At 41.0% G+C, this 13,199-nt stretch overlaps 4 protein-coding genes across 4 annotated transcripts; 2 read left to right on the forward strand and 2 right to left on the reverse strand.

Moving 5' to 3' along the window:
* Positions 1-3,726: 3,726 nt before the first annotated feature.
* Positions 3,727-5,850, reverse strand: LOC129723688 (protein cereblon-like). The gene is made up of 4 exons (XM_055678051.1): positions 5,319-5,850; positions 4,571-5,260; positions 4,292-4,510; positions 3,727-4,235 (listed from the first exon to the last, which is right to left on the reverse strand). The coding sequence occupies exons 1-4, from the start codon at positions 5,718-5,720 to the stop codon at positions 3,855-3,857; spliced, it is 1,692 nt and encodes a 563-aa protein (XP_055534026.1). The 5' UTR covers positions 5,721-5,850; the 3' UTR covers positions 3,727-3,854.
* Positions 5,851-8,802: 2,952 nt separating this feature from the next.
* LOC129723725 (dnaJ homolog subfamily C member 8) lies at positions 8,803-10,191 on the forward strand. The gene is made up of 2 exons (XM_055678114.1): positions 8,803-8,986; positions 9,054-10,191. Exons 1-2 carry the CDS (start codon positions 8,933-8,935, stop codon positions 9,801-9,803), a joined length of 804 nt encoding a protein of 267 aa, XP_055534089.1. The 5' UTR covers positions 8,803-8,932; the 3' UTR covers positions 9,804-10,191.
* Positions 10,192-10,310: 119 nt separating this feature from the next.
* On the reverse strand, positions 10,311-11,729 carry LOC129723718 (evolutionarily conserved signaling intermediate in Toll pathway, mitochondrial). The gene is made up of 2 exons (XM_055678100.1): positions 10,737-11,729; positions 10,311-10,678 (listed from the first exon to the last, which is right to left on the reverse strand). Exons 1-2 carry the CDS (start codon positions 11,617-11,619, stop codon positions 10,353-10,355), a joined length of 1,209 nt encoding a protein of 402 aa, XP_055534075.1. The 5' UTR covers positions 11,620-11,729; the 3' UTR covers positions 10,311-10,352.
* Positions 11,730-11,795: 66 nt separating this feature from the next.
* LOC129723709 (uncharacterized) lies at positions 11,796-13,149 on the forward strand. Its single transcript, XM_055678088.1, has one exon. The coding sequence runs from the start codon at positions 11,834-11,836 to the stop codon at positions 13,136-13,138; it is 1,305 nt and encodes a 434-aa protein (XP_055534063.1). The 5' UTR covers positions 11,796-11,833; the 3' UTR covers positions 13,139-13,149.
* Positions 13,150-13,199: the final 50 nt, after the last annotated feature.

Raw genomic sequence — 13,199 nt, forward strand, 5'->3', positions numbered from 1 at the left:
CTGCTTTTTCAACAACCGCGTTGGGCACAAATAAGGATACTGTTCATGTTCCACCACCATTAAAAGCTTCACCACAACTCGTGGCTGAAGAACAACAACCCCTTCGATACTGCTAAACAGCCACTAGACAATTAAAAAATGTTCCTGAGTAGTTGGACGATGAAGAGCCAGAAACCCCTGATCGACCTAGACGGCTCGTTTCGCTGCCTTCCAGATTCCAAGGGTATCGGCTGTTTTAAGGAGGGAGATGTTACATCAAGGCAACCAGTGAAAAGTTGTCCTTGACATCAGAGTGGAACATTTGATTATTCTTTGTTCAACCTCGAATGGAACTAGATGTTTTTTAGTAGAAACTCTTAAGTTCATTTAAATCTTTGGACATATCAGTGATCAACACTAAATTTCATTTTTTTATCAAAACTTAACTAAAATTACTTGTAATTTAATTTACACTTAACGTTCCGTAGAAAGATAACAATAACAATGTCAAAAATCATCTTCCTTTTATCTTCCGCAAATCGCTCCAGCGCTTATTCAGTAATTTTTCACGATTGTTGCTAACCATCTTCCGATGAACACTCAGCAAGCAGAGAGCACTCAACCGCTGTTCAACCATTGTTGACTTCAGCCAGGTTTTCACCAGACGTAATGTGCTGAACGAGTGCAATTTCAATTGCTTTCTCAGTCGCAGGGAAGAAAGAACGGGTTCCAGCTAGCAGGTCTATAAGATACAGCTCTTCCAAATTCTTACGATCTGCTCTCATGCTGCTGCAATTTAGATACCAAACTTTCAACTCTCCAACGAAACTGTCAACTTCGTAGAAAATACTAAACTTTTGGTTTTGCGCTTGAACTCTTCCAACGACATATGTATTACGTTAGCGGGATGCAACAAGGACAACGCACAGACAGGTGCAGTATCTACACCAAACCGTGTTTCCAGTGCTCGGTTCCAGTTCTCCAAGCTAGTTGATGCAGGCGGATTTGCCCGGTACTTTTTGTCCTTGGTGGATCAACTGAAAAACCTGTGCAATTCCATGCAACAAGCATTTCAATCAATTATTTTTTATTTGGCTGATACTTTACACCAGCGGTTCTCAACCTTTTTTTGTTCGCGTACCCCTTGGCGATATTTTTCATATCGATCGTACCCCCTGGCTTGGAATGTTTTCGCAGAGTGGGAGAGAGTAGTGATAGATCATGTTGCGTTAGGTCTTGTTTAGGTTTCAAATTAAACTATGGTTTCGTTGATTGCTACAGTCACGTTTTAAAAGCAAGATTGAAAAACAAATGAAGTATTTGAGAGAAAAATTACTTTGTCCGCCATTACTGATTTTTCTTTCGCGTACCCCCTGAAGGCTTTCGAGTACCCCCAGGGGTACGCGTACCCCAGGTTGAGAACCGCTGCTTTACACAGATGTAATAAACACAGAGGTAATGAAAAGAAAATTCTGCGCTAATGTCAAAAACTAGGGAGGGGGAACGACCCCCCCCTCTGAATACGCCTATGACACAAGTAGAAAGATCCAACGACGTATTAAAGCTGGAAATGAGGTCTACTTTAGCATTCGCAGGACGCTTCGATCAAGCCGCATAATGCGCCGCTCGAAACTGACGGTGTACGAAACCCAAATTAGACCAGTAGTTCTCTATGGATTTGAAACCGTGACGCTGCTCACGGTGGACATGCGCACTGGCATAGGCCGTATTTAAAACGGATAGTGTTGCGGACGATATTTGGTGAAGTACAACCGAAGGCAGAAAGTGGCACAGGCGTATAAATCACGAGCTGCAGGCACTGCTAGGAGAGTTTCACATTGTGCACCCGATGAAAGTCAGGAGGCTTCGATAGGCCGGACATTTCGCAAGGATGTTGGACGACAGTGCGGTAGAACCGATTCTCCTCAAGAACCCCACTGGTATCATAAACAGAGGGGCCCAACGTGCTGGCAGTCTTGACCAGGTCGAAGCAGATTTTTGAGTATCGAGACCCCTTGAAAATTGGCGACGAGTTGCCCAGGACCGAGGAGAGTGGAAGAAATTTTTGATTTATAGACGGCAAACTGCTGCATTATAGCCGAGCCACAACGGTTCTAGGCTGCTGCTGAAGTAAGTAAGTAACTAGGATAATCTTCTATTTTGACCATTAAAGCATTTTTCATTGACTCTGCGCTCAATTTGGGATCATTTTCTATTTTGGATTTTCTAGCCAGTAGAAGAACTTTTCGTCGAATCTGAGCTCAGTCTTTTCTGGCCTTTAGCACTGTTCGGCGATTTTGAGCCCAATTTGGCTTTTTTGGCCTCATAATGAGGGACTGTGAGTACTTCTCGCACTTACATGAACAAATAAATAACGTTTTTGTAAAACAAAAACTGTGCAACAATTTCTTGGAGGATTTCTTCGAGGATTCCTCGCAATTCTGAAAGGAGTGGATGCATCCCAAATGGAAATCCACTCTCACTTGTTCTACTTGTTGTAACTTCAGCTTTCGTGGAACCTTCGTTTTGGCTTTTCAATCTATCTCTTAAGTACGGAAAATTCCGCGGATTTTAGTAATCTTTTGATAGAGAAGATATTCCCACGCTAATTTTTAAACTCAAAAAGCTATGGTTTGAGTTAGACTTGCTTAAATGGATTGATTATTATTTGACGAATAGAACACAAACTGCTAGGTTCAAACGCCACTGTTCTGTACTAGTTAAAATGACTTCTAGAGTCCCCCAAGGCTTCCATTAGGACCCTTTGTTTTTCATTTTGTTGGTGATGTTACCCTTGTGTTCAATCGTCTTAAAGTATTGATGTATGCCGATGATATTAAATTGTACATGGAAATGAGAGCCAAATCAGATATCCAACAATTCAAGCAGGAGGTTGACGTCTGCATTTGGTGATTCAAACGTATAAAAATGCAATGTTATACACAACGACATTATTTTCAATCGAAACTGAAAGTTTTTTTTCCGAAAACGTAGTTGCATAAAAACAGAAGAGATGCAGAATGATATCTCCAATCTAATTGTGCCGTGTTAAATCAATGTTGTGTGAAAAAAAAATCTTTAATCTAATTGCATTATCCCTTGAGGTGATTGCTGTTTGTGTTAAAGTAAATCTTGTGCTGGATTGTGTTAAAATATTATACTTCAAGGTGCACGGAATAGGGGCGCTGCACGGTAATAAACAAATAAAAAATTGAAAAATTTCTAGCAAAAAATTATCTTACACACAATTATCTTACAATCTGTGAAAGTTAAAATATGATTTTTTTTACTCGAAAACGCAATAAAACGCATAAAACATTAGAGAGAATCTTGTAGATATCTCAATTAAAATCCGATTTTTGTTGGATAGTATTCTAAGAGACCGCTTGAAAATAGCTACGAATAATAGATAAATAATAACAGAAAATATATCAAATTTTATTTTAGAAACTTGCAAACAATTGATAAAGACTGTAAAAACGGAGAAATGTAGAGGCTAAAAATAAAAAATTAAACGATAATCTTATTTTAATTAAACAAATCCTTACACTTTCAAAAAGTAATGTATGTTTCATCTGCAAATAAAAAAATCAATAATATCCTAATAACTTTACCCAGTAGAAAATTTCTAATTGTGTAACATTTGGCTGGTGTTTGAACCTTTTCCAGTGTGAATTGATGTTAAACGATTTTGTTTTACTAAGATGTCGTTCATTCGGATTTCGGAACAGCGAGCAACACCGACCGTTGAAACAAAATACCTTAGTGTTTAATGCGTATTAGTGTATAAGCACAACTCGAACCAAAACAGAAAAAAATCCTGCTCTTTCCTTGCAGCAAGATGTGTAATTGAATAATTCTTCAAGTCAGTGAATTCACTCTACAGCATCCTGGAATCGGTCATCGTCCGCAAGCTCGTCCCTTTCCGTTTCATCGACAATTCCTTCGTCTTCGATAGCGACGCCGCCTTCCGGTTCGAAGGGGTCGATCAGATTCTCGCGTCCCTCATCGTCCGCATCCATGTCGATTATCTCATACACGGCACCAAACTCGTCATCCGTGTCGGAATTATCTCTTTCCGCTGTAATCCGTTCAGTGGAACCGTGTTCATCGTCCTCATCGACAGCGGCGACCACTCGGTTAACCGACTTTACCTTAATGTTATTGCCAGATAGACCGTAGAAGCTAGTCGGAAGATAGTTCTTTTTGGTGGCCACAAACTTCCACCCCAAATGCTCTCGGCAGTTGGCACACAACTAAACAAAGTAGAGATATTATTGAAAACAACTAAACAACAATCACCAAAACTCACCGTAATTTGCCAGGCATATCCTGGAAACCAGCTGAATTCGGTTGTCGGGCGATCCACACTAAAAGTCGAGTTTTCCTTCGTTTTGTAAATGGTCAAAGTTTCATGAACAAAACCGGAAGGATTGCAGTAACTGGTCTGGACACCTTGCTTACTCATGGCGAATATATCATTGTAGCTTCCAACTTCATTATCGCAGCGTTTGCATAGGAAATAGCACATCTGGAACAAAAGCAAAGCGTCAGCAGGAGTTAAACCGCGACAGTGGTCCCTCAGACTTACATGATCCAACGATTTATTGATGACTAACATTCTACTGATGACAGCATTAGCCTGATAGATCAACTTTCGGTCACGTTCGTCGATGGGAATATTCCGCGCTAGCCAGAAGGACAACTTGACCGGATCACTAGGAACGGAGGTTATCTTCAGAAATGCAAGATACCGGTCGACCTTACTCAGTACTTCCTCGGTTCCGTACTGGTCGTAAACAAATTTTGGCCAGGTCATCGCATGCGACAGAAACGCTTTGAAACGACGCGCGTGTTGCTTGTCATTGCTAACGGCGTGTCGCTTCATCAAGTTCGAACAACTGCTCAGCAGTGGATCAGGCAGTAATATTTCCGGCAGAATTAGAACATCCGCCCGCCGACCAGGCAAATGACGCACCGTGTGGAACCTCTGCTGAGCAACCGTTTTGAGCACGATAGATCCATTCGCATCGTGGTCGCCACGTTCGAACACCTGACATGTTACACCGTAGATGAAATTATCCGCGAACGTGGTTCGAAAGACCAGTCCAAACTTCACTCCATCCGATGGATCGTTGCAGTTTAGGGTGGCCACATTGAGTATCATCGGAACTATTTCGCCAGGGAAAACGATAGAGTTATGACTGCAAATCGGAAGACGGTAAATTTTGCCTGGCTCTAAGTAGTCCACTCCTTCCACACGTTCCAGCTTACCAAGATACTGCGAATGGAACCCATAATTAGATCTTAAATATGATGACAACTTCGAGGTTACTTACAGCGTGCTCGGTCGGAAGCTCAGTATTATAGATTTCCGCTGCCGTCGATTGATGTTGTCCCCGATTGTTGATATAATCGTCAAATAGTCGGTCCGCATCCGAATCATCCAACCCATTTTCCGAGCTATTATCATCGAATGTTAACGCGTCTTGATCCTCTTCGGGTAGTTCGTCATCATCATCATCAGCCTCTTCCACGATCGGACCCTCGACGTCGTGCTCGTAATCTTCTTCCAGGGCCGGCTGGACAAATCGCATCCGACTTAACCGTTCGTTGTGGCCCTGATCTCGCTCGGATACTTCTTGCGCAGGAGAGGCAGGACTAACTACTACAGCCAGCGCCGGTTGTTCACTCGGAGCTGGATCATTCGAACCATCGTCGACGGGTTCGTCGTTCTCCATTGGATTGAACTAAACCGTGGCAACCTTAATTTTTTCCCGTTTGAAAGGAAAATAATCGCACTATACTTTTCACTTTTTTGTTGATGACAACATTAAGCTGGTGTTTTTGTTTTGTTGTCGCATGAAAACAGTAGCGCCAGACTTGCGGAAATTTCATTCGGGCGCAGAGTTTTGTATGCCACACTGGAGTAAATAACCATGTCAATTCATAATTTACTCAACATCTATTTAGAGACTTGATTAATTAGTATTTTTGTCATGGTAAGAAAATCTGAGTCACCAATTTTAGCCAAGAAATCTGCTTCAAAATTTATAACCCATACCCCTTAATCGTAGAATTTAGTAAATAAGTTTGCTCTGTAGTAATGTAATTAATATAAATTACTTGGTAACTCTCGAGAAAATAAAATGGTTAAAAATCTTTCGTATTAGTAAGTCAAAAAAAAAAAAAATCTGGGAAAGGAATGGAAAAATCGATAACTCTACAGAAATCAAATTTCTAAGTTCAGCAAACTAAAGTACCAACTTTCGGTACCCTGATATGTTAAAACTTGGAGGAACGAAATGTAAGAGTTAGAATAAGATACTGATTAAGTACTCTCTTCTATAACTTTTTCTCTTTTGTTGGAACATATTTTTATTGGTTTAAAATTGGAGCAGATTTACATCATTCGATAACAGTCACGCTAGGTGATCTGCCATCGCAATGTTGTGTTTCTAGTTGGTGAAACGTTCTTACCAAAATATCAATTCATTATTTCTCGATTACCCAACACTTCGAAATTCAAACCTCATTTCTCGCTGAACATGTGAAAAGGGCCCAAGTGCCATATGTAAACAAGCCACAATTTCACGTTTTTCAATGAATACAAGCTTAATCTACTCGTACAAATAAGATTGTTTGATTAAGAGTAAATTCTTTTATCAATAAATCTTATTGGTAAGAGCAGATTTCGCTTGTATAGATCAAAAAACGAGAAAATTTGGCTTGTTACATATGGCACATGGGCCCTTTTCACATGTTTGGCGAGATTTGCTCATATATTTATAGATTTTGGCCGTTATCGAAATCTCTCGGTGTTTGACTACAGTTCAATCAGTCCAGGCCAGCGATTGACAATCGTTATCCCTGAAAAGATAATCTTCTTTTGATGTGCATAAAAGGATAATTAAGCGTCAAATTAACTCCCGACTTTTGAATAATTGAAAATGCAAATTTTTCTTCATAAAATATTAATATTAATAGTCATTACGTTGTTAAAAAATCGATGAATAACAAACACCAGCATTCATTGCTTCGAACTAATTTCTATTTTTAACAACGGCTTTTACCCGTTAACTTGAATGTTAACGGGTAAAAGCCGTTGCTAATAATAGAAATTAGTTCGAAAAAATTTAGCCCTACGGAGCACCTTCTGTTGTTGTGTCGCGTTTGCAGGCACGACTTAGCTCTTGAAGAGCTAACAGCGTCTGCTAACTTTTCTGTGTGTGATGAGATAAAAAAAAATATTAAAAAAACATTTAAAAAAACCTTAAAAATTGCTGTAATTGTACATAGCTATACCATAATTTAACTATGTTTTTCATTGTAGATACATCAATTTTACATGAAATATCATTGTCCAGAACAATAAAAAACATCGTTTTTGCCGTTTTTACCATGAAAAAGGGGGGTCGTTATGTATATTAACAGCATTTTTTCAGGCATTTTCCCCATACATTTAGAAGTCACTGACAATGTTTTTCATGGTAAAATTATTGTCGGTGGTAGATTCAACAACAAAAAACGTTGTTGAAACATGGTAATGACAACAATTGTTAGAAGCTTTTACTGTATACCGTGTTTTTTTTACTAAAAAGCACTCTAATGTCAGAATTCAACGTCATTCGAATGCATCTCAGGGGTCCGAAAAGTGAAAAAAATATTACTAAAATAAAATTATATTATGTATTGTAAAAAATTGTAAACATGTTTAGTTATTACGCTTAATTCATTCAGCATTGATAAGTTTGTTTCTCGGCGCTATTAGCTGTACACTCCATGCAGATAATCTCTGGCATAATCAATCGCGTAATTTGAAAAGTACATGTTATACATTTACAACATTTTGTGTGTTAGAGGTTTATTTCTTTATTTCTTCATTTCTTTATTTCTTCAACGCCTTCACCGGAAATATCCAGCGTAGCGATCCTCCATTTTCTAGGCAAGAAGCAGAGTGATGTGCTTGCGCTTTATCGTTTTGCTTCTCGTTGGATTTTTTGTATGAAAAAGTATTGCCCAAATACATAAAATATTTACTACAGCAGCAAGACAGATGAGCAAAGTTCATTTTCTTTGACATAGATTTACCGCAATGAAATTACGAATCGTTTCAAAGCAGAAAGAAAACAAACAATCGGCGCTCCCCTTTGAAAAATTTGCCCAGTTGTCAGTTCATCCAACTAAAGCCTGTAGTACACTCTTTAACCGAGCGTCAAATAATTGTCACTTTTTGACAGATAAAAATTTAGTCAAAGATAATTATTTGTCACTCTCCAATTTTAACATGGGGCAAACACGGGCAAACAACAACCATGATGTCAAATAAATTTGACCATTATGTCAGAAGGTCAAATATTTGACCATTAGACAAAGAGTGTACTACAGGCTTAACGGACACGATTCGCTAGTTGGGTGGCAGTCGTGTTCCAACCAACGAATTTCGACTGTATATTTGCGTTTCTGTTCACAGCACAAAATCAAGTGTTTTACACTTCAATTTGTTATGTCATGCATACCAAAATCAATCCTCCTCGACACAGGATTCAATGCTTAAGCACGTCAAATGTCAAAACACGTGAAAATACCGTGGATATCAATAAAAATCGATATGGGCCGACATAATAGAATGATTAGGTTCGCTTATTGGCATTCTTATGTAAAGAGCATTAGGGATTAGCGTGTGATTTTTTTCAGTGTGTATAGTCGCGAATGAAATTCTTTCAGTGTCGAATTTTTTTTCAAATTTCAGTCAGCTGGCATTTTTTAAAAGCTGTCAGTCACACACACTGACAGCACCATATCGTTCGCTTCGCATCGTAAACGTCAAACATAACATAAAGACAGGCCCTGGATGTTTTGCTTTTCATTTTTCTGTGTGATTTGAGTACATTTTCTTTAGTTTTTAAAGGGCAATTTCCCCGGGAATCGCGATCCCTAGCGGAGGTTTACAATGGCACATAGTTCCAATAGCGAGGAGCAACGGTTCAATGCTTTTTACAGCGAGGTAAGTGAAAAGTTACACCAACAGAAAGGTGTGCAGCAGAATGTGATCCATCGTTGTTTGTTTGTAGGTAAAACAAATCGAGAAACGCGACTCGGTTCTAACGTCCGCGCAGCAAATCGAACGTCTGCTGCGTCCCGGTGCCACCTACTTTAATCTGAACCCCTTCGAAGTGCTCCAGCTAGAGCCCGACACTCCTATTGAGCAGATCAAGAAAAAGTACCGCAGCCTATCGATTCTTGTTCATCCGGATAAAAATCAAGACGACAAAGATCGCGCCCAACAAGCGTTTGAAGTTATCAATAAGGCGTACAAAACGTTGGAGAATGAATTGACTCGCAAGCGGTGCCTTGATGTGTACGAGGAAGCGAAAGATCGCACCGATATGATGATTTCCGAAAAGCGGAAAAAACTCCGCCGGGAAGGTAAATCCGACATCATACCGGAGGACGACCCCGGTAAGTACAAGCACGCGGTCTACGTTATGGTGATGAAATTATTCGCCGACATGGAGCGCCGCCGTCAGCAGCTGGATCTTCGCGATCAGGAGGAACGCAAACGGAAACGAGAACAGGAAATCGAAGAAGAAGAACAGCGAAACTATCAGAAGGAGTGGCAGAAAAATTTTGAGGAATCTCGGCAAAATCGGGTCAACAGTTGGCAGAACTTTAGAGCGAGTGCCTCAACGTCATCGTCGTCGTCATCACCGTCCGCTTCGGCAGGGACACTACTGATGCCGGAGGCCACCAAACCTAAAAAGGCCAAAAAAGCCAAGTACACCTCGTTTAATCCTCCCAAGATTAAGCCGGAAACACGATAATTGTTTCGCTGGTAGGGGTTTTCGTTTTTTTTCAGTTTCAAGAAGGCTTTTTTCTATTAGTCGAAAAATGGAGCTGAATACAGCTGACAGACATTTTTTTAGTTTCTTTTGTCTACTTTACCCACACCATACGAATGTTTGAGATTTGTATTTTACATCTGTCACAAGGCGTTTGCCAACGGCAAACAAGAAAATATTATTGCATTTTTTCATTCGCACTAACGTATGGTTACATGTAAGTCATAAGAATTTGGAAAGCCTGAACTGAGCTAACGATTGATTGCACAGAATAATGAATTTCAAACTGCATCAATCTTAGCGAGAAATCATGCGAAGTGCTAGTAATAAACCGGACAACTTAACCGATAATGGAATGATTTTAAATCCATTTACAACTCGTTTATAATGTCACACTTCACGTTGAAAGAAAGCACTGCTTTAATATCAAAACGACAAAAAGCGGGTTTTCGAAAACCGTTCGTAAGAAATAGAATAAAAATTAGGGATAGTATTTACATGGTTTTATTACTCATTTCAACAAGTTTTATACTACGAACCTAACTTTGAATTGTCTTGCTGTGACTGATCATTTTCTGAACTACCTTTGCCACAGCTTACCGTTAGCAGTTGATCCGGAACAGGAGAGGAGAATTTAAACAGGACGGGCAAGTGCTCAAGGCAGGGGTTGCCGTGTTTCTCCAATAACCGAACCCAGGACAGCAGTGAATCTTTAGTGGATGTTCCTGTACAGCAAATAGCAAAAATTGTCCCATCCTCCTGCTCATGGATGGAACGTTTGAGCGCAATTTTACTTGCAGGAGTCGCTGCGTGCGTCATTCCAATTCCCAGGAAGGGTAGGGAAATTTTTCGTACATCTACAAACGAAAAAATAGTCAATTCAAACTTGTGTGACGGAATAATGAGATGAAGTACCGTCCGAATCTTCATCGTTTTTCGGTGGTGGGGGATTCGATTCGCTCTTCAGCAGGTAGTAATTAATCGAACGATTTCGAAGCCAGATCAAAAATGGGCCTTCGATGAAAACTGGCTTGTGGCTGTGCCGAGCCAACAGCTCCGACTGCTCTGAACTCTGTCCGCTTACGATCCACGTTTGGTCTAATGCATCTGAAACTTCAGCTGTGTCGAACAGCGAAATCTGCGACTTTAAATCTACCGAACACATACGTTCCACGGCCAATTTGGCCAGTTCTAGAGACTCATCCGGCACTGGATTAGGCAACGGCCATGGTGAGAGATTTTTGAACTTTGGCATCCAATACATCATTCGCCAGTATTTTCGCACCGGGTGCCCCTTCTTTCCGAAAACGTTAATCAACATCGATTCCATTTCGTAATCCGGAATCACTCCGTTATCCTCCATCTGTTCTAGCAAATCGATTATGACCTGCTGTTGACGCGGATAGTGCATGAACTCCGCCTGAAAGATGTTGGTTGGAATAAACTTACCCTTCGGCATCACGTTGATTAATGCTTTGTACACTTCCAGGTCTTTTTGCACCCCGAACTCTTCCATATGTTTGAGCGCGGCATATATGAATTCTACGTGGTTTCTCCGGTGGACACTTTTGCTTTCGAAGATTCGTACCATTTCGATGTAGGTTTGTTTATCTTTTTGCGAAACGTGTTCGAAGAACTGCGTTCGGAGTACCAACTTTGTTTCCGATGACTTTTTCCCCTGGTCGGTGTTTTCGCCTTCATTCTCCGTTCGAGATCCTCTGGAGCCGGTGTTACATAATCGCACGGACGTCCTGGTTAATCGATAGACGGTTCCAATTTGTTGTCTGATTAACATCATTTTTTGAAAAGCTAGTTTTACTGGTTAATAATTTTTCAGGATAGAAATGAAGCAGCTAACCACAACATAAACCACAGGATTGTTGTTGTTTGTTCAACCCCACATTCCTCTCACTGTAACGCAAATAGTAACGCACGGAAACAAAACTCACCACTTCAAAACAGCTGACCGGCTTCCTGGCTTGCTTTGGTTACTTGCCCTAGCATCAGTCGCAATGGAATCGAAAATACAGCTTTGTATTCGCAATTTTCCGGATTCGTTCAAGGAAAGTGATATCAGTGCTTTTTTGGCTTATTTCGGGATAAGCGGTGTAAAATTTCTCAAGCGTCGGAATAAAATCACAACTATAGTTAGCCTCCAAGATGAAGTGGTTGCAAAAACTGTATTGTCTCGATTACACCAGCTTAAAATTTTGGACAAACGTTTGAGTGTGGATTACTATCACCCTAAGGAGGGAGAAATAATTGACGTGAATCCTCCGAAACCTCCGGTTGATGTTCAAAAACAATCCACACAGAAAGTTAGTGACTTTGTTAAAGCCTTGCTCGCTGTACATCCTGTGGATTTCAGTCAACCCCCGCCGCCTTATCTACGGTATCGCTATCCGCGTCCAACGCGGGAAATTATCGACAGCATTTGCGTTGCGTTGGAATCGGTGCCCAAATTCTACACCCAAGTACTGCATCTCATGAATCGGATGAACCTGCCGCCACCATTTACGTCGCAGAACCTTCAGCGGAGTCAACAGTTGGAAGCGAACACGAAAAAAGATGCCTCTCAGCAAACGGACCTAACAATGATGTCGGACTCACGCCTAGCAGACGGCGAATCAGAACTGGAATCCGATGAGGAAACCGCACCAAAAATGCCGTCCAAACACCGTTTGGGATTAATCAAAAATCGATTCAAACCTTATGAGGTGCAAAAAAATTTACCCACCATCAAACATCACAACGTTGACCGAATTTTCCAACCGCCTGCAATCAAACAGATGCAAAACATTAAAATGCGTCTACCGGAAAAGTTGAAACCTGTTCAAAAGGCTCCCACTCCACAGCCAATGGTCGAACAGTTAGAAAACCACCCGGAACCAGAACCAATCCCACCCGACTCGGATTCGCCCTCTATCATATCCGAGCAAGAGCTGAAGGCGAACCGCATTCCGGCTGATCAGCTGAACGAGTTGCATGTGTTCAAGAACTACACACCGGGCGTTCCATCCAACAAGCTGTACATCAAAAACCTCGCCAAAACGGTCACCGAACAGGACCTGCAGCGAATCTTCTATCGCTTCCAGTTGAAGGACGCGGCGCGCGAAATCGACATCAAGCTAATGCAGAGCGGTCGGATGAAGGGTCAAGCTTTTGTCACCTTCCAGTACGCCTACGAGGAAGACTTGGACCGGCTGAAGGAGAAACCGATCGAACGCGCCATACGGCTTACCAATGGCTTCATACTAAAGGACAAACCCATGGTAGTGATGTACGGCAAGACGAGCGGTGCGGAGAAAAGCGCCTGAATGAGAGTTAAAAGCGCAATTTGGTTATTATGCGCGTCGCGCGCGAGAGAGTGAGGTCGCG

This window comes from Wyeomyia smithii, chromosome 1 (genome assembly GCF_029784165.1).
Source record: "Wyeomyia smithii strain HCP4-BCI-WySm-NY-G18 chromosome 1, ASM2978416v1, whole genome shotgun sequence".
Lineage (NCBI taxonomy): Eukaryota > Metazoa > Arthropoda > Insecta > Diptera > Culicidae > Wyeomyia > Wyeomyia smithii.